Below are 25,266 nucleotides of genomic sequence, written 5' to 3'. Positions count from 1 at the left end.
ACATCCCGATCGCAGTGCCCAATCTAAATACACGGATGAAATTTCATCGTAATTTGTTCAACCGTTTAGGACGAGTTCATTTATATACACGCGTACCGAATGTTTATACATATAAATAAATATTATATGACCGTCGGCGATGATAAATGTTCAAAACATTTACTACGAATTAATTTGAAATTATTTACTACTTGCTTTATATTGACAGTTTGCATACGATTCGAAAACTAAAAAAATGTAAATAACATCGTACACCGTAACATAATAGTAGTTAACCGATGATTATAAGTTCGAACCCGGGGCAGGCACCACTGATGTGCTTAATTTGTGTTCATAATTCACTTGAACTCTGCGGTGAAGGAAACCAGCGTGTGGCTGATAAGAATTTGTTACGTATCCACCGACCCGCATTGGAACAGCGTTAAACCTTCTCTAGTGGAAAATTTGGAGTACAAGGATTCAAAACATGAAGTTGTGTTTTTTGACTGAACTTAGAGAGTTATTGTCAACATATAATTAAATAATCAAGTAAAAGTCTAACGACTAGAATTGGTTTATTTAATTGCTGTTACTTTCATGCCCCAAATTTTCAGTTTTACTTATATGATTTATTGCCGAAGTGTAGAGGTCGATCCATATCTACTGACAAGCTGCTCCGCGCTGTTTCAACGTGGGTCATAGCATTACGTTACATTATCTATAACCTTTCTGAATATATGGACTCTCTAGCGGAAAAAGATTCCTTCACATCGGTCGGGTAGAGATTAGCGCGTTCAAACGTTACAGATACGTTCCAGCACACACATAAAAATACTATACGATGCGTACATTTTCACATTTAGCGAACCTTAGTGTATTCGCACGGGCACGTACCGGCTCCGTTTTCCGTGTACTTCATCCATAAATGTAATCAACGGGACTGAGAAATAAAAATCTAAATATTCACTACTACTATAACATGCCAATCATTCTATGGCTATTTTATTTATTCGAAATTTGAAATTGTTATTCGTCGAACGGAATTCGAGTTAGCATTCGACACCCCATTTCCGATTGGACGGATAGTAATTAAAGGTTGTAAAAATAAATTTTATTCGCGACTTTTTATTTTTATTACTGTTTTTGATAATTCTACCTTTTGTAAATATCATTAATTAAATTAACACACATATGTAACTTAAATTGTGGGACGAGAGTAACGATCAAATTTTTTGGTAGAATCTACACGACGAACCAGTGGTTTGAATTTATAGTAATCTTGTAAACGTGTATAGTTGTCAATGAGAGTCTTCTTGAATAAAGTATACATTTCGATGTAAAATGTATAATTATGGTATGACTTAGATTTATTTGATTACCTTTAATTATAATTCTTACGTTTCATTTCACGTTGGCACTATTACAAATAATAATCAGAATAATTGTACCACAAATAATTTAGATTGATCTACAATATGTATTATTATGTTTGACTCGCCTAATATGTTCCTAGGAATCTAAGATTAGGTATGTAGTATTCGCTAACTGGCAATAATTCATATTGCTCTTTAAGAGCGCCGTCTTTGCATTGCATCAAAGTCTGACCTATTTGTTTAATATTCATATGAAATCCTTGCGAGAAATAATTATTATTTACGCATATATTCCTGCAAGAATTTACCTGAGAAACCTGTTGAATTACGATGGTTTGACAATAAGAAAGTACACTGCCACAGTGTCACTCATACTACGAGTATATAATTTAGGATAAAAAATACTAAGAAAACGACGTGTAAATATATATATATTATGTGGTTGGTTGGTATATATAACTGTATGATTTTTTCCTATTTATATAAATAAATAATGATGTACCCTTTTCTCTTTATTTCCAATTAAAAATTTGGAAAAATAGGTATAATAAAAATGTTCGAAACATTGATAATGGTGGAATTGAAACAAGTTTTAGTATGTAACAATCAGCATCGTCATATCGTACAGCTACTCGATAAAATTGAGCAAATATATTCAATACAAATTTGTTAGGAACTAAGAAAATAAAACTGCGATAGTCGACAATTTTATAATGAGATGTCAAGAGTACATTTGAATACATATGTCATTGTACTCTGTGAATAGCATTAATAAGACTTTCTCACAATCATTACGAAAGATAATATACTCAAATGTTAATTATTTGTTTGTATTGGCTTGATAACAGTTAAATTTAATAATCTTTATTTTTATGTAAGACGGATAAAGTAATAGTCAGTAGTCTGACGGTGAGTCGTCCTCTCCGCCTTATTAGATATATATATATATAAATGTGCTTGTTTTCGTCACTTTAGAAATATCTAAAATTATCAGTGTTTCTCTACTATATCGTGCATGTTTTATACATATAAACTTTCCTCTTGAATCAACCTATTTGTTTAAAAAACCGCATCAAAATCTGTTGCGTAATTTTAAAGATCTAAGCATACACAGGGACAGACAGCGGTGAGCGAATTTGTATATATAACACGAGACAAGGAAACATTATTAATTGCACAGATGTCAAGTACACAGTAAGAATGCCTGCATGTCTATTTGTCACGCACGCACTGTTGATGCGTGATGCTATTTCATGAATTCAACTAAAACACGGTAGGACATCTCTTATATTTAAAACTTAATTGAATATCTAAATAAACTCAATTTTAAAGATTACTGAGTTGAAAGGTAATTTACTTATTGTAAATGCTCTGCGTTACATTTAGTATAAATAAAGATACCTTTAACGATTGAATAATGTGGTTTGCAATTTAATTAAAATAGTTATATATTCCAGTGGTTAGAACGCGTGCATCTTAACCGATGATTTCGGGTTCAAACCCAGGCAGGTACCACTGACTTTTCATGTGCTTAATTTGTGTTTATAATTCATCTCGCGCTCGGCGGTGAAGGAAAACATCGTGAGGAAACCTGCATGTGTCTAATTTTAAAGCAATTCTGCCACATGTGTATTCCGCCAACACGCATTGGAGCAGCGTGATGGAATATGCTCCAAACGTTCTCCTTAAAGGGAGAGGAGGCCTTTAGCCCAGCAGTGGGAAAATTTACAGGTTGCTATTGCTAATATATATATATATATATTAGTTTAATTTTAGATACTTAACAATCATAGTTGCGTGAAAATGTTTGCGTATATCTCATATGTCTTTCAATGATGTGATATATATTAAGTTGAATTGGTTGAAATTGTTAAGAAATAATAAATAAACGTATTGAATTTATGATCCATTTTACATTTAATTATTGAAATATATTTCATTAATTATAATAACTGAGTGTATGTACCGCAATCGAATCTATTATTGTGGTTTTTTATTAAATTTCAACGTTCCAACACATCGAATATTGCAAATGTTGTGGCGTCATATCGACAATTGTGGTTAGTATATTTTAAATTTGTACCAAGCCGCTACATATATCTGCTATAATAACAATTAAAATTTAGATATAAATAAAGAAATTATTGAATTATTTTATATGTTTGTTCGAACATTTTATATTTATACATATAGTTTAAATAAATCAAATTGTTTAGGAAGCTACACAATCAAATAGGATGAAAATATAATAAAAATAACAATCTGAGATTACCTCAGGGTGGTTAAATAACTGCAATTCATTTAAAAATAAATAAACTATACAATTTGGAAAAGGTAATCAAAATATTTTTACTCACCTCGTTCACCTACAAATATGTCGTCAATATCAACAAGTATCCATCTGTCGAGGCTCAGACTAAGCTGGCCATGGCTCAGGTAACTCAGAGCGTCCAGAAACAGAATACGGTGAAGCCAGAACTGGAGGCCGGATCCGAAGAGTACTCTTTGGACACCGTCCAAACGCCCGTGATCTTGAACTACAGTCGCCAACGGCATTCGGTCTTCTGTATTGAAATATATTAATATTAGTGCCAAATTGTTTTTAGCCAAATAATCCAGTAGCAAAATCTTCAGTTCAAACCACATGAATCTCAATTGAAGACCGAGAGTTGCAAATCTTCAAAGCTTAATATCGCAAAGAAACATCGTAAGGAAACAAACTCTACTTGTGGTCACCAAGACGCAGAATGGCAACGAGGTGGAGTAAGCTACAAACGATCTCTCCAAAAGAATACGAGATCTTAGCCCAGCAGTAGAATTTTAGCTTTCTTTCTTAAATACCATTACAATATACATATATATTTCTAACAATTTTATTTAATTGATTAACTCCAAAAAGCCAATTTTAGTTTCACAGTTTAAACTAAAAACAGAGTGTTTTTATGAGGTAGGATTTTCTTTATATATAAAAGTGTAATCGTATTTATATTATTTAAGTAAGTTGCGGTCAAACCTAATGATGTTCCATCTCAGTTATAACATTTTTAGAAACTGTGAACACCGAGACCGATTTTAAATGTTTCTTTTACCGAAGCTTGTTTGCGGTTCACAGAACTGACCCAAAATACACACCCACGTAACGAAACACGACTTATTCCGAGAAAAACTTCTGAGGTCTCGAATAATACCTAAGTTGTTGCTGTTAATAGGCTTAAAATTAAATAAGAGCCAACGGCAGTCATTTCGTTATTAATTAAAACCGTTTGTGAGGTTTTTTTGCCAAAGAAGTGGTTACGTACTTTGTCTTTGTGCAAAACAATATTTATCAAAAAAGATTTTTTGCGTTCCAACGATATATTACGTATAGAAAATAAATAATTATCTTTTATTAAATAGTTAAAGATGACGTTGATGATGTTCGCTGTATTATCCGACTATTGCGAAACTACGTTAAAATGTATGTTCATAGGATGTTTCCTGGATCTTCAGTTGCTAAGCTACTAATCGTGTTTTGATGAATGAAGTGTCGTTGCTTTCGTCTCAAGTTCTCGCGTGTCAAAGGCTATGTAATGTTATATTATACAGCAGAAAATTGACTTCCATATTCCAATCGACATATCAAGCCTGTTATCAAATTGGTCACGGATTCCAAAATGTATAATTTTCATAAACTTCATTTGTAGTCGGTTTTTAATTTACTTTATTCAAGTAGGTTTTTAAAAGCACTTTTGAATCGTCATTTAACAAACTACTTAAAGTAACGCTACCACCGGTTCGGAATGTAGATTCTACCGAGAAGCACCGGCAAGAAACTCAGTAGTTACTGTTTTTCAACATCTATATGATAAGATTACAGACTGAATGAATGAAAGTATTGCAGAGTATGTCATAAGTAATGTCATAAGTACATTAATAAAGAGATAATAAAAGGCACATGAAATCAAACGATACAGGGAAGGAGCTTGGGGTCTGTCAATTTGTGCATTTTTATAGACTAGGCCCCAAGTTCCCCTCGAGATAAGAATTGTTTTTTATTGGTCTGGCTATCAATTTAAATAATTGACTTTCCCACACCGGAGCAAAGGCCTCGGTGAAGATATTTTACTCAATAAACCGTAATTGTCTTAATCGTCAAGGACGATCGTATTAACCACGCTATTTATTTTTATGAATCACTCTACCGTAAAAACTTAAGTATGAACTATAACACTTATATTCGTGTGAGCTACTAAAGGTTTTGTATTTTATAATACGATTTTGAGCTTAGAAACAATGACAAGAGATATCAATTTTGCTTAATACCTTTACATCATTCAATTATCGTAACGATAATACATGTTTATTGTGTTAAAACACATAAGTAAGTACATAGAAAATCTCTTAACCTAATAAAACTAAATATTTAAAGGAAACTTTGTCCTAAATAATATAAATATATAAAGCGACTATCTGGAGACTTTATAAAAATAATAGTTTATTATTATGCGAAGCCACGCTTCTAATAGTAAATTTATAATAACATAAATCCGAATGCGCCAAAGAGCACGTAACTTATTGTAAAACGATTGACCTAGGCACACTTTATGGTGTGAATCCGGCCGACGCAAACATAGGCGATCCCTGCTAATGAGACACTCCGATTTTGTTATACGATATAAAAGGTAACGTTGAGTGTGTACATACAAACATGTGTTAGTTTACTTGGAATCGTATGAAAAGATTTTTTTAAAAGAGTGAAATAGAGATCGTTATGTATTGTTATGATTTATTTAAGGAAAATAAAGAACTCACTATGAATTTTACTCGTAAGCCGGGACATATTTGAGCTTATAATTAATTTCATGCTCGGGGTTAAAGGAAAACACGAGGAAACCTGATAGTATCGTATGGAATTCTTACACATGAATACACTTCCTTAAACTATATCGATTATTACGTAGTCGACGCGGGGTTACAAGGTCGACGTAAGACTATTTAGTTATTTATTATGAAAATGTAGGATTTACTTCATCTCATTAACTTATTATCGATTTGGATTTGAAATAAACATAACGGAATATGTAACATTGATTTTATAATACATTTTTAATTTATAACTTTAATAGAAATGAGTGATTGTTTGTTGTCGTCTGTAACAACAAACTCATGTAATTATTTATGAAAAAATAAAGATTGAAAACGAATTCTTATATTCGTATGATTTAATTAAAGAGTGTCTACAGATTTCGCAGATATTTACTTTGATTTGAAAAATAGAATCAGTTAACTTGAACTGTGTGAATGTTGTTATTAAAAAGGAAAACTATTTAAGTGTGTAGGTTTAACTAAAATAAACTTTATAAAATATTTAAATAGAATTATAATAATTTTTTAGTAAGAATTTGTAAATAGTAAATGCCAATAATATGATGGTTGTATTGATTACAATAAAAAGGGTTGGGAAAAAACGGCGTAGGCGCCATTAGGAGTTAAACATAAGATTGTTCTCAGAAAAGTGTAATTTGAGAGGAGAAATATTGAAAAATATTGTGAGTACTAATTTAATCCTGTTATTTTAGTTAGTTTTTTTTTTTAATTCTATTAATATCTGTAGACATTAAAGTGCTCGTTGATTTTGTTCGGTTTTTATTATTATTTACAATTATGTGTGATAAACCCAGTGGAACAGAAAATTGCGATGTTAATGTGGCTGACGTCACCAATAATAACGGGATAATTGCTTCGTTATATATAAAAATAAATTATCGTATACACCTAACGAACAAAATTAACGAATGTTTACCCTGTATTTTTTCAAGTGTTAACATCACGTCCGCATTTTATACATGTTATTTTATGATATTTTTAATTTGGGTAAATGGTCAAGTGGTCGCCACCGCCCATAGACATTGGTGCTGTTAGAAATATTAACCACCCCTTACAACGCCAGTGCAACGCCAACATTTGGAACTAAGATGTCTCTAAGGTTTGTCGGTAGAATGTGTTGGGTGGGTGGCACCTACCCAGACGTGCTTGTTCAAAGTAATTCCAACAATTAAATGTTATAATATGAATGAGGTATTATATAAATATATTGAAATCGTTTCAGTAATTTTTGAGATTTTTTGCTGCTGTTTCTAGAGCTTTCATGCAAGGAGGAATGAGGACCATGTTGTGATGAAGGTCTCGAGCATGGGCGTGAATGAATATAGAGGACGGGGTCGACTAAAGAAACGATGGATGGATTGTGTGAAAGACGATATGGCTGGAAAGAATGTTACTTGCGAGATGACGTCATACAGAGAAGTATCGAGGAAGAAGACATGCTGCGCCGACCTCAAATAAAATTGGGATAAAGAAAGGAGGGTGATGATAAACATATTGCAACATTTAATAAAAAATATATATGTGCTAACTTCACTTCTAAACTTTCACCCAATCTTGATTCGCTTAACTTTTTTTATACGTTTTGCGTTCAAAGCTAATTGCTCATATTGTAAAATTTTAATTAAGTTGTAACTGCCATTTATTTTAGCCCTTTCCCTGTCCCGTGAGTCACATATGACTCATAGTTATTGTTTAACTGTTATACTGTGTTAACTGTTTGGACAGCGAAAAATGTTCAAATAAACCACTTAAAAGCTAAATTGTGTGTTAAATGTTCATTGTGAAATATCTATAAAGGATGTTGCCGCCTTTTATATATTAATTTTCTACAAATCCCCTTTAAATAATTTAGCTATATTATGAGATGTTGTAGTGACCGACCGAGAGCGATATTTTCTTTCCGACATAGACAAAATTCATAAATATCCGACTACACAAATAGACATAAGTTAACACAATAAGTTCGTTTGATGTAAGATTTTTATGTAGTGTAGATCCCTCGGAACTTTCACAAGAAATAGAACGCGTCATAAACGTTTCATTTATAAAACTTACATATGAAAACGTAGCACTCATATTCGACGACCCATTTTCACTTATCGAAGCTGATAATTTTCTCCTCAAAACCTATCTAAATCTATCATCTATGTAGTGTATTCATATCATAACATCACACTAAATATCGTATAATATATAACATTTATACAAATTGTCAGTCCGATAATCTAATTCTGTTATTGTCTAGTTTAACGGTCAGGTATTATAGCTAGGTTTCACGGGTCATTAGCTCAGTGTTCTAATGGCGCCAAGAATTGCTATTCATATCGCGCGGCGAGCGTGCCGGAATTCCAGTGATGTCATCGAATTCGATAGCTTACGAATACTGTTCCTTCACACGTAACCCTTCCGTGCCATACATTTTTATTTTTTCGGATATAATAACGTATTTCACGCGTGTTTGGCTACAGGTAAGAAAATGTCCACGGTACGTGAGCTGACGTTAAATTCTCACACTTTATCGATATAATATCCGACATTTGAAATATAAATGAGTTTCGTCAAATGTACACATTTACATATTTTAATGCTTTCATTACTTAAGGGTAGTAATTTAAACCGAATAACAAATTATTACTAACGATTGTCCAATTCTAATTTAAAAAAAAAAATCTAAGGACCTTTTTTAGTATAAGTAAATCCGAGTAATTTGGAGGGAGTGGGGAGATTAAGCATATTCTATCGGTATTCGCTTGTAAGATAATTAGGACAGTTCAGAGAACTGCAACACTATCAAACCGTAAATAGCAATCCCGTTCTGAATCTTTGCAATAAATTATAAATTACTTTAAAATGATATATTTTTACTTTAAAAAACATATACAACATTAAAGATTTATAACTTCACATGAAATTATATTAATATCAAAGTTGTTTTAAAAAGTATTTAAAAAATATGAATTTAAAATGTCAATTTATCCAAATAAATTCATTATAAGCATCGATCAATCTTCATTTTATAAGCTAAATCAAATTGAAAGAAAGTACATTGTACCGATAAAAACCATCCAAAGGCAAAGAATATTTATAATTACTTTGTTTATTAATTACAAGTATATTACACGTAACAATTAATACACAATTAAAAATATTTCCTGAATGAAATTGAAATGAAATTAAGAGAAAACTGACTCCAAACTTTTTTATCATATATCTATATGGCATATTACTCTGTATATTATATATCATATATTTGCGAATATATTCTACTGTAGGGTTAATTTCAATGCACTAATCTCAGGATCATCGAGTTGAAAAAACATTTTTGTTTCAGTTCACTCACGCTACAACACACGAGAGTGGGGCCTTAACGCTGTTGAAAACGCGAAGAGACGCTAGATTATTAATATTTTTGAACATAACCTTTATATTTATTAATCGGTATGTGTAAAATGATCTGCGATATGTGATAACTTACCGCTAGTGCCATAATCATTCTCTCGCAGCGCCCAAGCCACAGGTTCGTATGTGGAAGAGTTAGCTCTGAACACAGTCCAGTGGTCACCAGGCAGCGAGCCCCAAGCGGTTTCGCCGGCGCGAGCTAACCGCAACACCGGCGACGCTGGATTTAAAGCTGCATCCTGATTTTAAAATAACATAATTAACAATTCATCTCTAATCTATTATTTATAAGATATAAAATAAAAATCTACATATTGAAGCAATAGAATTTATATAACCATGTTATGATCTTACATGATAGTTTAAAATTGCTTGAACGAAATACTGCACTATATCAAATCTTTGAACGTGTGATACTAACTATTAATGTTTATTAGCTAAAATTTTATAAATATTTACATAAATACCTAATAAAGTGATTGAATGGAAATCTAATAAGATCATATTTCACTCAACAATACAAAACTCGAATGGTATAACCTTTCAAAGGTTACAATGACATTATGATAAATAAACGTTCTATTATAAAGGTAATAACGCTCAGACGGAGCTTAATAATATGGGCGACAATATGCTACACAATAAATTTCTATTTACCTTAAGCCTTAGATTGGTATGCATGAAGAGAGGGAATCCTTTCAACTGAGCGCCAACAAGGCTCTCCTCCCCCGGCGTTGCGAACCCGACGACCCCTACTGAATATTCTCGACAGTATTTGTCGAGAAGTTCTCGATTCCACTTGTCCATATTTGCATATTTCGACAGCGACTCGAACACAATCACTCCGTATCGCCCCTTGTCCAAAGTGGTAAGCACTGGCAGACTTTTGCCTGCAACTTCCACTTTGTACCTGTGAAAGAGTATGCAGGTATAAAATAGTGACATAACTAAAACTTACTTTTTATCCAATATCTAAACACTATACAAAATGTATTATTTGAAGTTGTCATTCGAATTAAAGTCAAATCTAATAACGACATAATTGATTTAGTAACTACATATTTTATTTTATTACCATTTACTACTTAATTATTCCAAAGCATATGGTATAACTCGACGTAACGTTTCTTGCAGTAAGTCATTATTAGGCAAAAAACTATTACTATAATGTTAGGTGATAACCATTTAGATACGAAAGTTTTTTTTTTGTCCTAGTGATGTGACCATTCTTTTTGGATTTGGATTCATTTCGGTTCATAAATATAAAATTGGTCAATAACTACAGCTTTACGTATCGAATCGTGGCTACTAACCATCATCTTTATAAAACTTTTGTATAGGAAGATCACGTGAAGTTGATCTCAAATGCAAAGTCGTTAGACTTTAAACGATCAGAAGTACATATAAATAATAATAATAAATATAAAATTATAACAAAACGTTGCTTTGAAAATTTTCAAGTATACTTATTCAGGCACTTATAAAATAACAAACGAATGCTGTTGACGGATAAAAGAAAATATTTATTATTCTTTTAATCTTCGCAATTAGTGACAGAAAAATCTCAAACGATATTCAATTATTCGCAGACGTTTTCCTATTGAACTTTTATTCGCAAAATGTTTATTACATTTTTTTATTAGGACTCCGTAGTTTGACTCTTTTTTTTCCTTAATTGAAGGTAGGCAGACTGGCAAATGACCCACTCGATGACGATTGTCCGTAAACTTTCACGACCTAAGGAATATTAACAATCCCTTACATCACAAATCTTCTTGTGCCTTTAGTTACACTGGCTCACTCATCCTTCATACCGGAATACAACAATACTATTACTCTTTAACAGTCGTATATCCACCCAGGTAGGATTGCACAAATCCTTATTTCTACATCTACACGTCCGTCTGTTCATTATAAAGAGTGTGGTTTCTTAAAATACGACGGATAAGAACTTGTTCAATTAAAAAAACGAACCTAGCTCTTAACTGTAAACACTTAGAAATGTTTTACAAGTAAGTGCAATCTAAGTTGATCTGAATTTAGGCTCTAAAAGATGTTCAAGCATGCAAACATGGAACAAAATCGAACAACAATCGACTATTTACGTCATTTTATTATTATATTCGCGCAACCACTCGTAACTAATTTCTGACTAGACATATTAGATCGCGCTTATTATTATGATTTAATTGAAACAATGAAGTTTAAATGTTATATATTAATTATATGTTTTTATAAACTACCCGACAATTTAACAGACTATAAATAACTTGCTATAAGACAACGGTCTCCTCCTTTTTTAGATTCTAAAGGAATTGAAGCACTATCACGCTTTTTTATTTTTGTTAGGATTATATAGGAGATTTAAAATCATTTCGAATTAAGAACAGGATATTAATAAAATAAATATAGATATAATATTTATTAATCCAGATGTTTTATCTTGAATGTATCTACATTCTAAAAGGGCCACTTTCATTAAAGTTTGCGGAGGGTGTTATCATAATTGCCAATTAAATTTTAACCCTGAATTATAGTGAATAGTTGCGACATGTTCCAATTATCTCATTATGTTATCAAAGAGAGTCGACCGTCGTTAAAGGTTATATAATTATATTATGATATCATTAAAATAATTATTTCTTTGTTCCACATAAACAATATCGTAATTGATATTAAACTCTAAATGATAATAAATTTACGCAATACATATGAATTCTGGTCACGGTCAAAATATTCAAATACAGAGAAGCATAAACACGCGGAGACCGCCAGGTAGAGAAATGGAGCGAAATATGAAAGCAACCGTTCATTTTGCTTGAGTTAAGGCTCGTTCAATTTGGCAGTTCGAGTGCACACAGACCGAAGCAACGGACGCTAACTTGCAAATACTACCCCGCTCGAACTTCCAATAATAACATATATACGTATGTATGTTATATTCGCTGCAGTCGTTTCAACTTCGCCCGTATATTGGCAACTTTGTTAACATTATACATCGATATTTGTCATTTAAATAGTTGTTAGCGAAACATTCTTATACTAAGTTTTGTGCATTAACATATAATTAAAAATAATATAAAACTCTTAAAAATACTAATATATAACATATTTCACGTCTGATAATGTTAACAACGTACAATCCCCCAAACGGGTGTACCGTTTCTAAGATATACCGTAGCCGGGTTTATAGAGAGTACAACGAATACACCTCGACTGTAACTCGCGCTAACATGTTTCTAATTACCTTAATTAGCGTCCTGCCGTTACAGGAGACAACGCTCAATTTAAATTAGAGCAAGCGAAACGGTCCAATTTAACCGTGAACCGAAAGCGACGAGGGCTAATTCGTGATAAGGGAACGAGTGAGTTGAATAACAGGGTGGAGGGTGTTGCGATTAAGGCTCCACGATCCCTGAGATAATAGAACTTATCGTTAAGAGGTCGACTCGTGTCATTTTCCTCTAAAGTGTAATAATTAAGTAAATTAAAAATATATATAAACTCGTTTTAAATGTACTAAATTTAATAACTTTCTCTATTCAAGAGATAATATTATATTCATAATTAATTATTTTGTATAGCTTTAACATTCTGTAAATGTTATATATATATGAAAACTCATTTGTCTAACTTAAATTGAACCATTGAGGGTTTTTAGTCAAATTATATCGAAAACTGTGTTAAAGGGTAAGAAAAGGCAATAAAACTGTTCCAACAAAACAAGTGGGCGAGGAGTGTTATAAACAAGAAGTTGCAAGAGCACGAGACGTCAAGATAAGGAGCGCTCGCGGTGGAGACTGGCTCTAATGGCGGTAGCAAAGTGCTACGAGTTAGTAAACTAACGACCACAGCGACTGCCTGCCTCTATACAACTTAAGGACAAGTCTACAACTTACTAGCTTTGTTATTAGGCCCTTAGTTAGAATATTTTTGCTCGTACACTTGCATTTTGTAATCATTAATTTAAAATCAAATCTAATTTTAAAAAACACTGGAATAGAAGCAATTTTATTCTTACATTTTTAATACAGAACAAAAGTTCGCTTTGTAATAAAAATAATAGATTTTGTCTAGCATGACGTAACAGGTTAGATGTTAGCCAGTAACAATAAAAAAGCGGTAAAAAGATTAAATTGAAATGCGCCTCACTGGTACTCACTCCAAGTCTGAAGAGGTCGTAAAATCAGTAAACGGCTATTATGTAAATGTGAGCCATAAAATTTTCCATTTCCAGATCACTTGAACAAATCAAGTATAACCGCTCCTACCTTTTATAGGTTAAGTTTTTAACAGAATTAGGTGAGCGTAAATTTCTCCTTGAGTAATTAAGTCATTTTGTAAGATACGACGTATAACGATGAGGGGTAAGGCAAAGGCGAGGCGCGATACCATTATAAATGGAACTAAGCATGACCGCAACGACTTCCACGACGCGAAACTGCCATCTTATAATTTAAGTTCACGTTTCTGAATAACACACCTTGCCTGTGCGAAACTGTGTAATAATTAGGTCGCATCAGATGTTCGGAATGAGCATGCTTGGTAGCAATTAATAAACTCAATATATCACCCGAAATGTAAATTTACGTCATACGTGAAGCGTAGGAGAAATTCATTAAATTCTCCTTTATTAACCCCAAATATTAAATATCTTGTGCAAATATAGCTATTTATAATTTATTTTTATTTTCAGTATAAAGTTTAATATAATTATGGTTACAGTTTTTCTCAATAATGGTTAGAATAAATTTATTTATTTATCATTGTCAAAGTTTTTTTATAATTTTGTGTATGGAGCTTTATTACAGGCATTTATTTTCTTTATGCTTTAACATATACTTAAATGGAAATTATTTTTAAAAAGGTTTCCTCTTACTACCCTGATTAAAATTAAAATATTTTTTATTGTGACGGTTATTTCGATGTCGTCTGTAAGAACCACCAAGTCATATATGATTCATCATTCTCCCTTCGTAGGGTAAACACTACACATCACACACCATCAGCGTTTTCGCCGGCGGAAAGGAGGTTTGAGATTACTACCGCTACCCAACCCACCGACTACGTTCTGAGCCAACAGACTCAAAAAAAAGATTCATTTATAATTGTATTGTTTTTTTTATTGTGTTTCGGTTTGATTGTTGGCGCATTGGCAATATAAGGACTGGTTAATATTTCTAACAGCGCGAATGTCTAAGAGCAGTAGTTACCTTCAGTTGGCCCATTTGTGACGAACAAACGCTTAATAAAAACAAATTAAAAAATACTTTTAATAAGGCTTAAAACGTATATAAACTAGCGATTCTTTAGTGGAGGTTTGTCATTAACGCAATTGAACGTACGCCTACTCAGGGGACAAGTCTGACCCTCCACGTTAATTCGCAAAATTACATCGGGCAACTGTGTTTACTTCCCGTTTTATTAATCTTTTAGAGGCCAAAGGCAAATATGACTGGAAATTGTCAATTTAGTACTCCACTATTTCAATTTACGTGCAATCTAAAGTGAACAATGTAACGAGGCGCCCACTCCCTCCCCGTATTTTCATAACAATGTTAAGAACTGAAAAATGTCCTAGTATTATATTTCCTTCTAATTTTATAACACTTAATATCGGGAAGAGAAAAATATATCAACAATATATTTAGTTCGTTTTCGATTGAATCATACATCATACGTATAGGTACACATTTGTTAGGAACATTCGTTTGCATACGATGACCTAAACCAACTTATTACGAAATATTTATTCTGACACATGAAACGTTTATTCAATGAAAACATTATTATAATCGAAAGTCTGGGTAAATTTAATGGGGCGATTCGATGCCAAAGAAAAACAGCGTAGAGGAAAAAAAAACTGACGGGAAGTCGTCGAAGTTCGAGACGCCGCAAAAAATATCAGAAGAAAAGTAATTCCTAACCCGTCAAACATTTCATAAGCAAGCGCAGTTTAGACATCCAGTTTAGTATATTGAACCGATTTTTATTCTGCAACAGAGTGACGGCATAGATGAAAGGGTAAGAATAAACAGGATGGATAGCCTTTGCCCTGACTTTAAATCGAATGCAATATAGTATTCTATTATAACTGACCAATTTTTTTTAGTGACTACCTAAAAATAAACCCTAAAATTAAACAAATAAATCATTTTTCTTTATTTTATTAGTGGCAAAGAGCAGGAGGCTCTGGATAGTGACTACCAACGCCCATGGACATCTGCAACACCGGGCGGGTTTACAGGTGCCCTTTAAGAAATGAGTACCTTCTTTTCTTGAAGGTTCCCAAGTCGTATCGATTTTAAATAATATTATATAATAATAATTTAAATAATAAACAAATAAAAACCAAAATATATGCAAAACAATATATTAATATGATCTTTATGAATATTGTTTTAGATTTTATAAATATACTCAGTAAACCTTCAATTTGTTGCCAGTAAAGACATTATGCGGTCAACCTTTATACCGTTTTGTTTATTGTGAAGGCGTTCATTATGCAATTACGAGTCGACTATGACGCCCGAGCTATGTCAATATCACAATTTGTTATCAATATGCGATGCATACATAATTATCTAATACTAGTTGTCGGCCGCGGCTTCGTTTGCATTTTAGGGATGCTAGGCATAAAAAGTACAAGTGTGCTTCCTAGGAGTTCACGCTTGGATCATACATTTCATCAAAATCGATTCAGAGGTAGCCGTGAAAGATCAACAAACATACAGACTGACAGAGTTAATTTTGCGTTTATAATATTAGTATAAAATTTAAGATTTTAAGGAGGTAACTTTTGTTTGTTTATTCTGGTTTCATAAAAAAACTACTACTATATGGAACTTCTAAATTATTTTATTTAATAAAATATCTACAGAAAAATCAGCGACAGCCTATATCCTTTGAAGATAAATATCAGCAAATATATTTACATATTTTTATGTAGATAAATATTGTCCTTAACACTTTGCAATTCGAATTAGTAGTTACGAAAAATTACAGGTTACATTTGAATAAAAGCGTAAAAAAAATACGGGGCGTGTTTTACGATGTATTAGCAGGGCACGGGCGAAAAGATCGGTTAGTGAATGTTTATATATCATTGTTTAAAAAATAGCACGGAATAAAATTCTTATTTTACCTGTGTGAGTAGTCGTGTGTTCTGTCGGGAGTAATGTCTGTTGTAGCCAGTGTAAAAATAAATACACCCGGACACCGTTTTACATATTTGGTACTCCGGAATGGACATTTACAAGTTTTTAAGCAGTGAAACTGCATACTCGATTAAATTTATTGATAATACGGATAATAATCGAATACAATATCTATGTCCTTGTATATACATATAAGTTATGTGTATATCTATAGATATATCATCTAACAATGTAATCTACAAAAGAACTTTACTCAAGGACACAGCTGGCTTATGCCTCAGGATAATCCTACTATTACGTTTTATCGAAAATCGAACTATTGATTTAAAGTAGGAGACACAATGGGCATAACCGTTTACGTCTTATTAATAAAAGTGTATATATATATATATATATATATATATATATATATATATATATATATATAATATTGTTTTTTTTTTTTGTTAGACGGCGTAATGCTTATTGCAAATGGGCCACCTGATGGTAAGTACCACCACTCATAGACAATGGCACTGTAATAAATATTAACCTTTCCTTACCTCACCAATACGCCACCAACCTTGGGAACTAAGATGTTATGTCCCTTGTGCCTGTGATTACACTGGCTCACTCACCCTTCAAACCGAAACACAACAGTACTGAGACCTGCTGTTTGGGGGTAGAATATATGATGAGTTGTTGGTACCTATCCAGTCGGGCTTGCACAAAGCCCTACCACCAAGTAAATGATCATGATAAAACTAATATTACCAATAGTTAGTAATAAAGACCGACAACCAGTATAAACGATTAATTCGACAATGAAATTGACGAAAAGTGCAATGGAACAGTTTTTATTTTTCTCAAAGAATCTACACAATAAATCTTTTCAGGTTAGGTCCTGGGTCATGACGATTACGTTAGTCTGTCAAGAAGTAGTAATCAATTAATCAATAGCAGTTCGGAGTTCGGAATCCGTTAGTCCCACGCCTGAACTCTTTTTAGTCGTAGCAAATTTGACATCCCATCATCCCATGAGAAGAAAGAGTTCATTTGAGTTCATTTGTCCATGTGCACACAATTATGCACTATAAGGATAGGAAAAGAGGACGTAACAATCATCTTTTTAGACAGTGATAATTTTTACTATAGCTTGCAATAAACAACTGTAATGCCGTTTACTATCTTATATATTAAAAGGGTAAGCCGATTTTTGTCCCATTGATTGAGGATAGCTTCACATAAAAAGTGGCATATGGTCTCATTTTGAAGAGCTCCAGCGGTAGATGTGTAGAGAAATAAAGAGGATTCTTAATTGAAATTTACCAAATTTATTAGAATTAATTTTAGAGAGCGGAAAAAAGTTGCTGGCTGGTTAGAGAGCGGTACTACGGCTGTATAAGGAAAAAAAACGTAAACAAAATTAAAGTAAATTGTTATTCGACAAATTTCAATTCTAACTGAACTACTACATACTAATTGTTTTTGAAAAAAATATTAAATAAGGTTTCATCATTTTGGCGTCGAATGTAGATGATAACTTGCAGTTTACAATGAAATGAAATCAAAACAAAATCTGTCATCGATCTCGAATTTCTGAACATATCTTCTGAATAAACGTGAAGTTTCGCGAGCTACCCAATAGGTATTTTATAAAGCAAATTGTATTGAATAACAGGCATCAGTCAAAAGGACAAGCTGTTTTTAGTCAGACCTACACTTTCAATCTCAAAATCACTATTTTCCGATAAAGGTACTTTATTTTCCTTAGTATGCACATCTGCAATTATATTTAAGAAAAATCATTGCAATCCTCGGATTTATTGATTGACGAGTTATTGGCAGAATTAAATCTATATGATTTGAAGATTTATTTGTGATTCAAATTGATGATTTCGACACACAATTTTAGTAGTACCGACACTAAAATGTATAAGTAGCTACTACTGAAAACGGGCAGTAGGATCTTAATAAAAATAATACTTATGGCAATAGTGCGACTGCATATTGGAAAAAATTACAATAGCGATGTTGTAAGTAATCCAGAGCAAAGTAGACCAGGTCGATGGCAAAATTATGGATCTTTCTACTCTTATTGTTATGGAATCTATTGTGAGTGTTACAATAGTTTTTAATGTATATGAAAGTCAAAGGTATGTTTTAATTTTAATTTATCCGGGCAATTAATAAAATAATGTCAATATAATTAAACGTATTTAATTATACTGGCTTTCGTCCCCAGCTTACCGCGTTAAGGATTAAGGTAGATTAGGCGTTAGGTAGCCTAAATGTAAAACCTATAGTTAGTGCAAATTTTAACTACATTTTTCGTACGATTTATAATAAAAGATATATCTAGTTGATACTCTAGTCATTAACATCAATCTTAAACTTTATTGAGAGATTGTTATATCCGTTACTAATTGGTTTATTTGTTTTACATATTATATGAATCCTTACGTTATAGTTTGGTATTATTATACACGATCATGATCCCAACTACAGGGTTTAGTTTTAAAGAGTTGTCACAACTAATCGAGAGACAAAAAAAGGATTAGGAAGAAAAAGTTGAATGTAAGGGTAGAAATGGTTACGTCTCAAAAATAAACTATGGTGAAAGTATTGAGTACTTTCCACTGACAAAACCTTTCTTCCAAGTTAACTTTTATTACAAACAAAGATTTAATCGCTAATTGAATCATTTTTTGCTTTGGAATATACAAAACAATCAATAACTATTTAAAATCTTAGACGATATTAGTTTATAGATGCTTTTGATTCCACCAGAAGAGACGTCATAGACCTCTCACTGTGTTGATGAGAAGAGAGTGTTTTTACTTAGCTCTTACTACTAACTAAAACTTGCTAACTAAATTGATGGTGATGTGCTCCTTATTGATTTCGGACACGGCCATTTAGTGCACACACTTATGCACAAGCACAGGTGCGCTCTCTGTTCCTTCATTCTTATCATCCGATCCGATCCGATCTTTACATGCTATTCCATTACCAAAAACAAAATTCAAGCTCGGGACCTCATAATCGGCACCAAACAGAAAGACCAACTGACCAACGAAGGTATTACGTTGATTTACAGAATTAGCGGCAAATTCGTTATAAGTAATTTTTCGTCACTTACCGTATTCGGTTGGCGACAAGCAGCTCGGCGATGTCGCGTCCCAGTCGCGAGTATAACGACTCGGCTATGACAAGCACTTTAGCATCGATGCGTAGTCGCGCGTCCGATCGGTGGTCCCGTGCGGTCTGCTGCTGCGACGCAAGCAGCGAGCACTGCGATAGCGGACGCGGTACTCGATCGCGCCAAACGAGGCTGTAAGTGAAAAATATGTTACGATGTCTTAGAATAAGGTATAAAAAGAGATTCTACTGAGTTACTTGTCGGTTGAATCTGATACCACTAGGCAATTATGGGCGACTTCAAAAGAACAAAAGAGTATTTGAATAAAAATAACTAGCTTGATTTAAAAAAAAATTGTTTATCATAATTGAATAAAACACTCGAAGTCTACAGAAATATTTAAAAAAGCAATGTTTTTAGTATACATCAATAGTTTTATAGTATAATTGGCGGTGCCTAATATAAAACAGGTAAAGCTTATTTTTAATGCTATAAAAATAAATAAATATGTTTTTTATAATATTTAGAGCCGAGATGGCCCAGTGGTTAGAACGCGTACATCTTAACCGATGATTTCGGGTTCAAACCCAGGCAGGCACCACTGAATTTTCATATGCTTAATTTGTGTTTATAATTCATCTCGTTCTCGGCGGTGAAGGAAAACATCGTGAGGAAACCTGCATGTGGCTAATTACAACGAAATTCAGCCACATGTGTATTCCGCCAACCCGCATTGGAGCAGCGTGGTGGAATATGCTCCAAACCTTCTCCTCAAAGGGAGAGGAGGCCTTTAGCCCAGCTGTGGGAAATTTACAGGCTGCTAATGCTAATGCTATTATAATATTTAATTAAATTAAATGAATGCCAGAATATTTTTATAACCGTTACAAAAACATCTATCGTATTGTTTTTCATTCTATCAACAGGAGAGTGCTGATGGAACTTTAACCGAATGTTTGGCAAGTCACATTAATACTGAAAGGCAAACGTTGGTCGTTAATTCGAACAAACATTAGGTCCTCGTCCGAACTAAACTCCACGGTGAAATTTATTACAGTCAAGAAATGAAGGAGACCGTCCGGCGTCAATATAAGAGAAATATTAGGTTTTAGATAAATAAAAACGTTGCGTAAATTATAGCTGTACGATTTTTAGAGTAGATATTACCTGATAATTAAAATATATATTAATTTATTCAGTTAATTAAAACTTCGTCATAAACTGAAGACTTCGTTACCTGACTTTTATTAAAATCAATCAAAAGCTAGCAAAGTTAAGGCTGCATTTTAAGTCGCCACATCAAAGAGCCATTAGGGTATATCTCAAAAGCGTGAGAATAAATAAATGGTAGAATTTGTTGGAAATATTTATACGTAGGCACGGATCCGTGCCGAGGCCGAGTTGCCTCTTGCCTCTTCGCTTTAATGAAAGCCCCGCCCCATCCGACCGGAGTAAAACTTTAACGAGGAACTGAAAAGAATAACTGACGCAAAGGCTGTGCTTATTTGCTATCTGATAGGGGCTACTGCGATCAAAGCACTCAGTTATTTAGCTTATACCAATTCGGTATATTGGTCTTTTTTACACGTATACTTTAATATCTTTATAACAACGCCAGAAACCAGAATGCTCTTAGACAAAAGCAATATTTAATAACATAAATTTTAAAATCTATACGCAAACTAAAAAAACTATATACTATACGCATTGCAATGACACAATTAATCAATAAACCGCATTACACATGAAAATAATAATTTTTGAATAAAGATTATTGATCAAGAACAATAATAGTGGACACTAATCACATTGTAAATGTGGTTTATTTTAAAAGAGCAACTATGCGAGTTACTTTCTATTTCTTTCGCTTCTAAAAAAGTTGGAAGTTGAAATATTGACGATTCAAAAATTACTATTTAATAGTTTTATTACTACTATTTAAAGTTTACTTGAATAAATACGTTTGATTTGATTTGTTTATATATTATATAGTGAACAATTATTAAGTATTTTGAGGTAGCATAATTTTCTTTTTTTTTACTTGAACTTGACAGAATTTGAAATTATAATTTATATATTGAAATAGCTTTCTCAATTACATATATGGCCTCTTTAGAAAACAAGAAAAGGACACTTATTGAATGTTCTGTTCAAATATGGTAAACCATAATAAGTCCGGCTAAGTATAATACCAATGGACGATATTAAAACAATGGCCCTTAAAATCATCAGATTTGTAAACGCAAGCGAAGCTGCTTCCATTAATTAGGCAGAACAGAAGTTTCGCTATAATTCACGGGAGTTGGGGAAAACTTGCCGCCCATGCCGCTCATCGTAGCGGTGTAAATTTAAGCCGATAAAATAAAATATTATCGTCCTAGGTACACGACATCCACCCTAATTACATAAAATCACGTAATAAATTACTCTGAAATATTCGCCTCCTCGCTCTAATTTAGAAGTGAAAAGCTGCCAAACAAAGGGCGACAAGGACGCTCGGCACAAAGTTAAACGCTTTTAATTCTTTTGCGAAGCAATTTCCTGCGTTAACGGCTAATTTTATGCGCAATAAATCTTTTTCGATATTTGAAACAAACGACCATCATATTTTAATTTTATTCAACACCAAAAAATGACAACATATGACATGAGAGGTTTTATAGTATTATTCTGTAACAAATGAACAATAGCCGCTGACCCATGTTTCATAACTGAAAGCAAATAACATATTTAAATACATAGTAATGGGATTGAAAAGCTTTGCCGGCTGTCACGCAGTTCAACAATACAACGAAGGAAAGTCCACAACTGTCAAAACGACACTATTCAGTAACTTTATACACGACGTAACTAAAGGGACGTTTTTGAATTTTCATCGAAAATAATATCCAGTCACCCCCATTGGGGAGGTAAATGACCACTGCGCACGTTATTTCTTAATATAAAACATTTCAGTCGTGGTATAATTACTAAGATAATAATGTGTTAATAAACGAAACCCTAAATCAAAAAGCCGATTTAATTAAACTTCATGCAAGTTTAGCTTCCCTTCGTTAGTTAGGACGACATCGAGAGTTGAGTTAGTTCCTTATAGTTTAGTTGATTAAACTACCGAAATTTTGGGACGATATATTGGAATAAATTAAACAAAGAGATCATGAAAGATAATCCTAATGGACTTTTAAAATTGATTTGACATACGACAAAGAAGACACGTTATTGTTTAACCAAACAAATCCTAAATGATAAGTGATGGATTTGCCGACATACCATTCAACTGTACAAAAAAGTATTTATTTAGTACATATATGTATTAAATTAAGGACCGATTTTCAATTATCACGGTTGGCCCGCACTATCTAATGATGCGCCAAATATGAGTGAAATAAGCAAGATTAGTTATGACGGCCCTAATGCATACTGAAATGTACGCTGACCGAGTACATCGAAATATCGAATGCATTAAATCCCTGTAAATGCGGTTTAAACTAATGTCATATTGTAACACAATAGAAACAATAGCTCGCTAATCCCAATACAGCGTGAGGTGACCGGGCACGATAATTTCATAATATTAATTTTCCCAACAGTGATGTGTTTGCTGCCGATAGTTAGCAAGTAAATTGGATTTTGTGCCGATATACGTCATATTTCAGCCAAAGTAATTAATTATGTTCGAGTATGTTTTACGACATTTTAATTTTAAATTTAATAACGAATGTTTGATGTAAATTATAAACGATACTACAACGAAAATGAAAGAAAATAATTTGAGTTTGACTTTTAAATCACAGGCTCTCTGATTTACATCGACGTAATGTTCGATGTTCAGCGGAATTAGATCGTAACAAAGCACTGCACAGAATAATTAATGTATAGCCGATGTTTGAACGTGCTGATTCACATGAACTACAGCGGTGCCCATAGGGTGTGATTTGTATGTAATCCAGGATTTATTTTTGTAAGAAATATTGTGTTTTGTATAAACTCTTTTTTACTAATCAAAATATATTTTTTTAATTTTCCGAAAAATATTGAAAACAATTATGTATATTTAATGCTAGCGAAAATATTAAGGTCGAATAAGATGGGATTGCGATGATATAAAAAGTAAGTACCTTTATATATTTCAAGTTACCTTGTAAGCGGCATTGTGACATAATACGTATAGAAGAATATGGTCAGGACGGAGAGCAGCATAATGCCGGCCACACATTTCCTCACATTGACGTGGCTAGCCAACCATATACAGCAGCGTGGCGTCGCCGTCTTATGCGTATGCGCATAGTCGCCGCATTCGAGTAGCGGCGTACGCGCTCCCCGACTTTCGCCTGCCATATCTAGCATTTACACACCACTATATTTACACAACACAGTAACACTTAGGCCTCTACGAATGTTCACTGTACAATCTCTATCTGGGTACTCTAATGGCCGCGTTTGTCCTTGGTGGTGATTTTTGTCGCCACTTGCCGTGTTTCCACATTTCATAGTGACGCAGAGGGGTGCAAATGCGTTGCTGCGCTGGAAGGCTGTATGTACGGACGCCGGCCATCTCGTGACGACAAACGGGTCAGTTGCCTATTTAAAATGGCCGCCGACGCATTTTGGCGGGTTGTGCTCATCACGGCGACGGCGTGCGCTCTCGTTGACAGAGCTCACGGCATCCGTATGCAAACCCTGACGGCCTTACTTGCCGATCTCATCGGATTTATCTGTAACAAATAAATTTTAATTATTAATCAAATATTTTAATTGATTTTAGTACAGGCTCGTGTGGATACCCGCTCACAAGTTATTCTATCGGTTTATTACTGATGAGTGAGAAAGTGCAATTGACCTAAGATGTTAAATCTCATGATTGGCACCGCATTTTTTTATTAAATTGTATTACAACCAGCTACAGAATTGTATGTATCTAATATGAAACTATATGAATTATTAAGGCATTGAGTAGGTAAGTGTCTGTGGGAAGCTTATAGGCGATGTAACCATGTGTAACCATCTTTGCTGGACTAATTCAGGATATCAAGTTAAAAAATATATAGTCAGATAATTCCGTTTTTTAAATTTCTTAGAGTTGTAGGGATGCATTATGATAGCTAAAAATCATTTTGGGTCTATAAATATACTTAAATTATTTAAATTATTATATTCATTTTCATAACCTTGTTGTTTCAAATTTACTCTTTCTAAATTCTTCGATTAGCTTTTATTTTTATTTCAAATTTATGAATGATATTTCTTACTAACAATTGATTATTCAAAAACGCATGATTTAATAAAAAATTATATTATAACTAATTTTTTTGGGATCAACAGACTCGACGCATCGAGAACTCGAGGCGGTCGTCAGTTCCAATAAATCCGA

The 25,266-nt window shown here is 33.1% G+C and overlaps 1 protein-coding gene across 2 annotated transcripts in view; it reads right to left on the bottom strand.

The window, feature by feature from the left end:
* The window catches only part of LOC125063978 (bifunctional heparan sulfate N-deacetylase/N-sulfotransferase), a 114,616-nt gene that overhangs the window by 34,452 nt on the left and 54,898 nt on the right, over positions 1–25,266 (bottom strand). For both annotated transcript variants that reach the window (XM_047670736.1, XM_047670735.1), the window contains exons 2-6: positions 24,034–24,610; positions 19,896–20,087; positions 10,275–10,527; positions 9,694–9,856; positions 3,710–3,916 (exon numbers count right to left, since the gene is read on the bottom strand). In XM_047670736.1, the coding sequence (XP_047526692.1) occupies positions 3,710–3,916; positions 9,694–9,856; positions 10,275–10,527; positions 19,896–20,087; positions 24,034–24,242 (1,024 nt within the window). In that variant the 5' untranslated portion in view covers positions 24,243–24,610. The remainder of the gene's footprint in view (positions 1–3,709; positions 3,917–9,693; positions 9,857–10,274; positions 10,528–19,895; positions 20,088–24,033; positions 24,611–25,266) is intronic.

This window comes from Vanessa atalanta, chromosome 5, assembly GCF_905147765.1.
Source record: "Vanessa atalanta chromosome 5, ilVanAtal1.2, whole genome shotgun sequence".
Taxonomy (NCBI): domain Eukaryota; kingdom Metazoa; phylum Arthropoda; class Insecta; order Lepidoptera; family Nymphalidae; genus Vanessa; species Vanessa atalanta.
The sequence above is the reverse complement of the archived record's forward strand: the minus strand, read 5'-3'. Positions and strand labels throughout refer to the sequence as shown.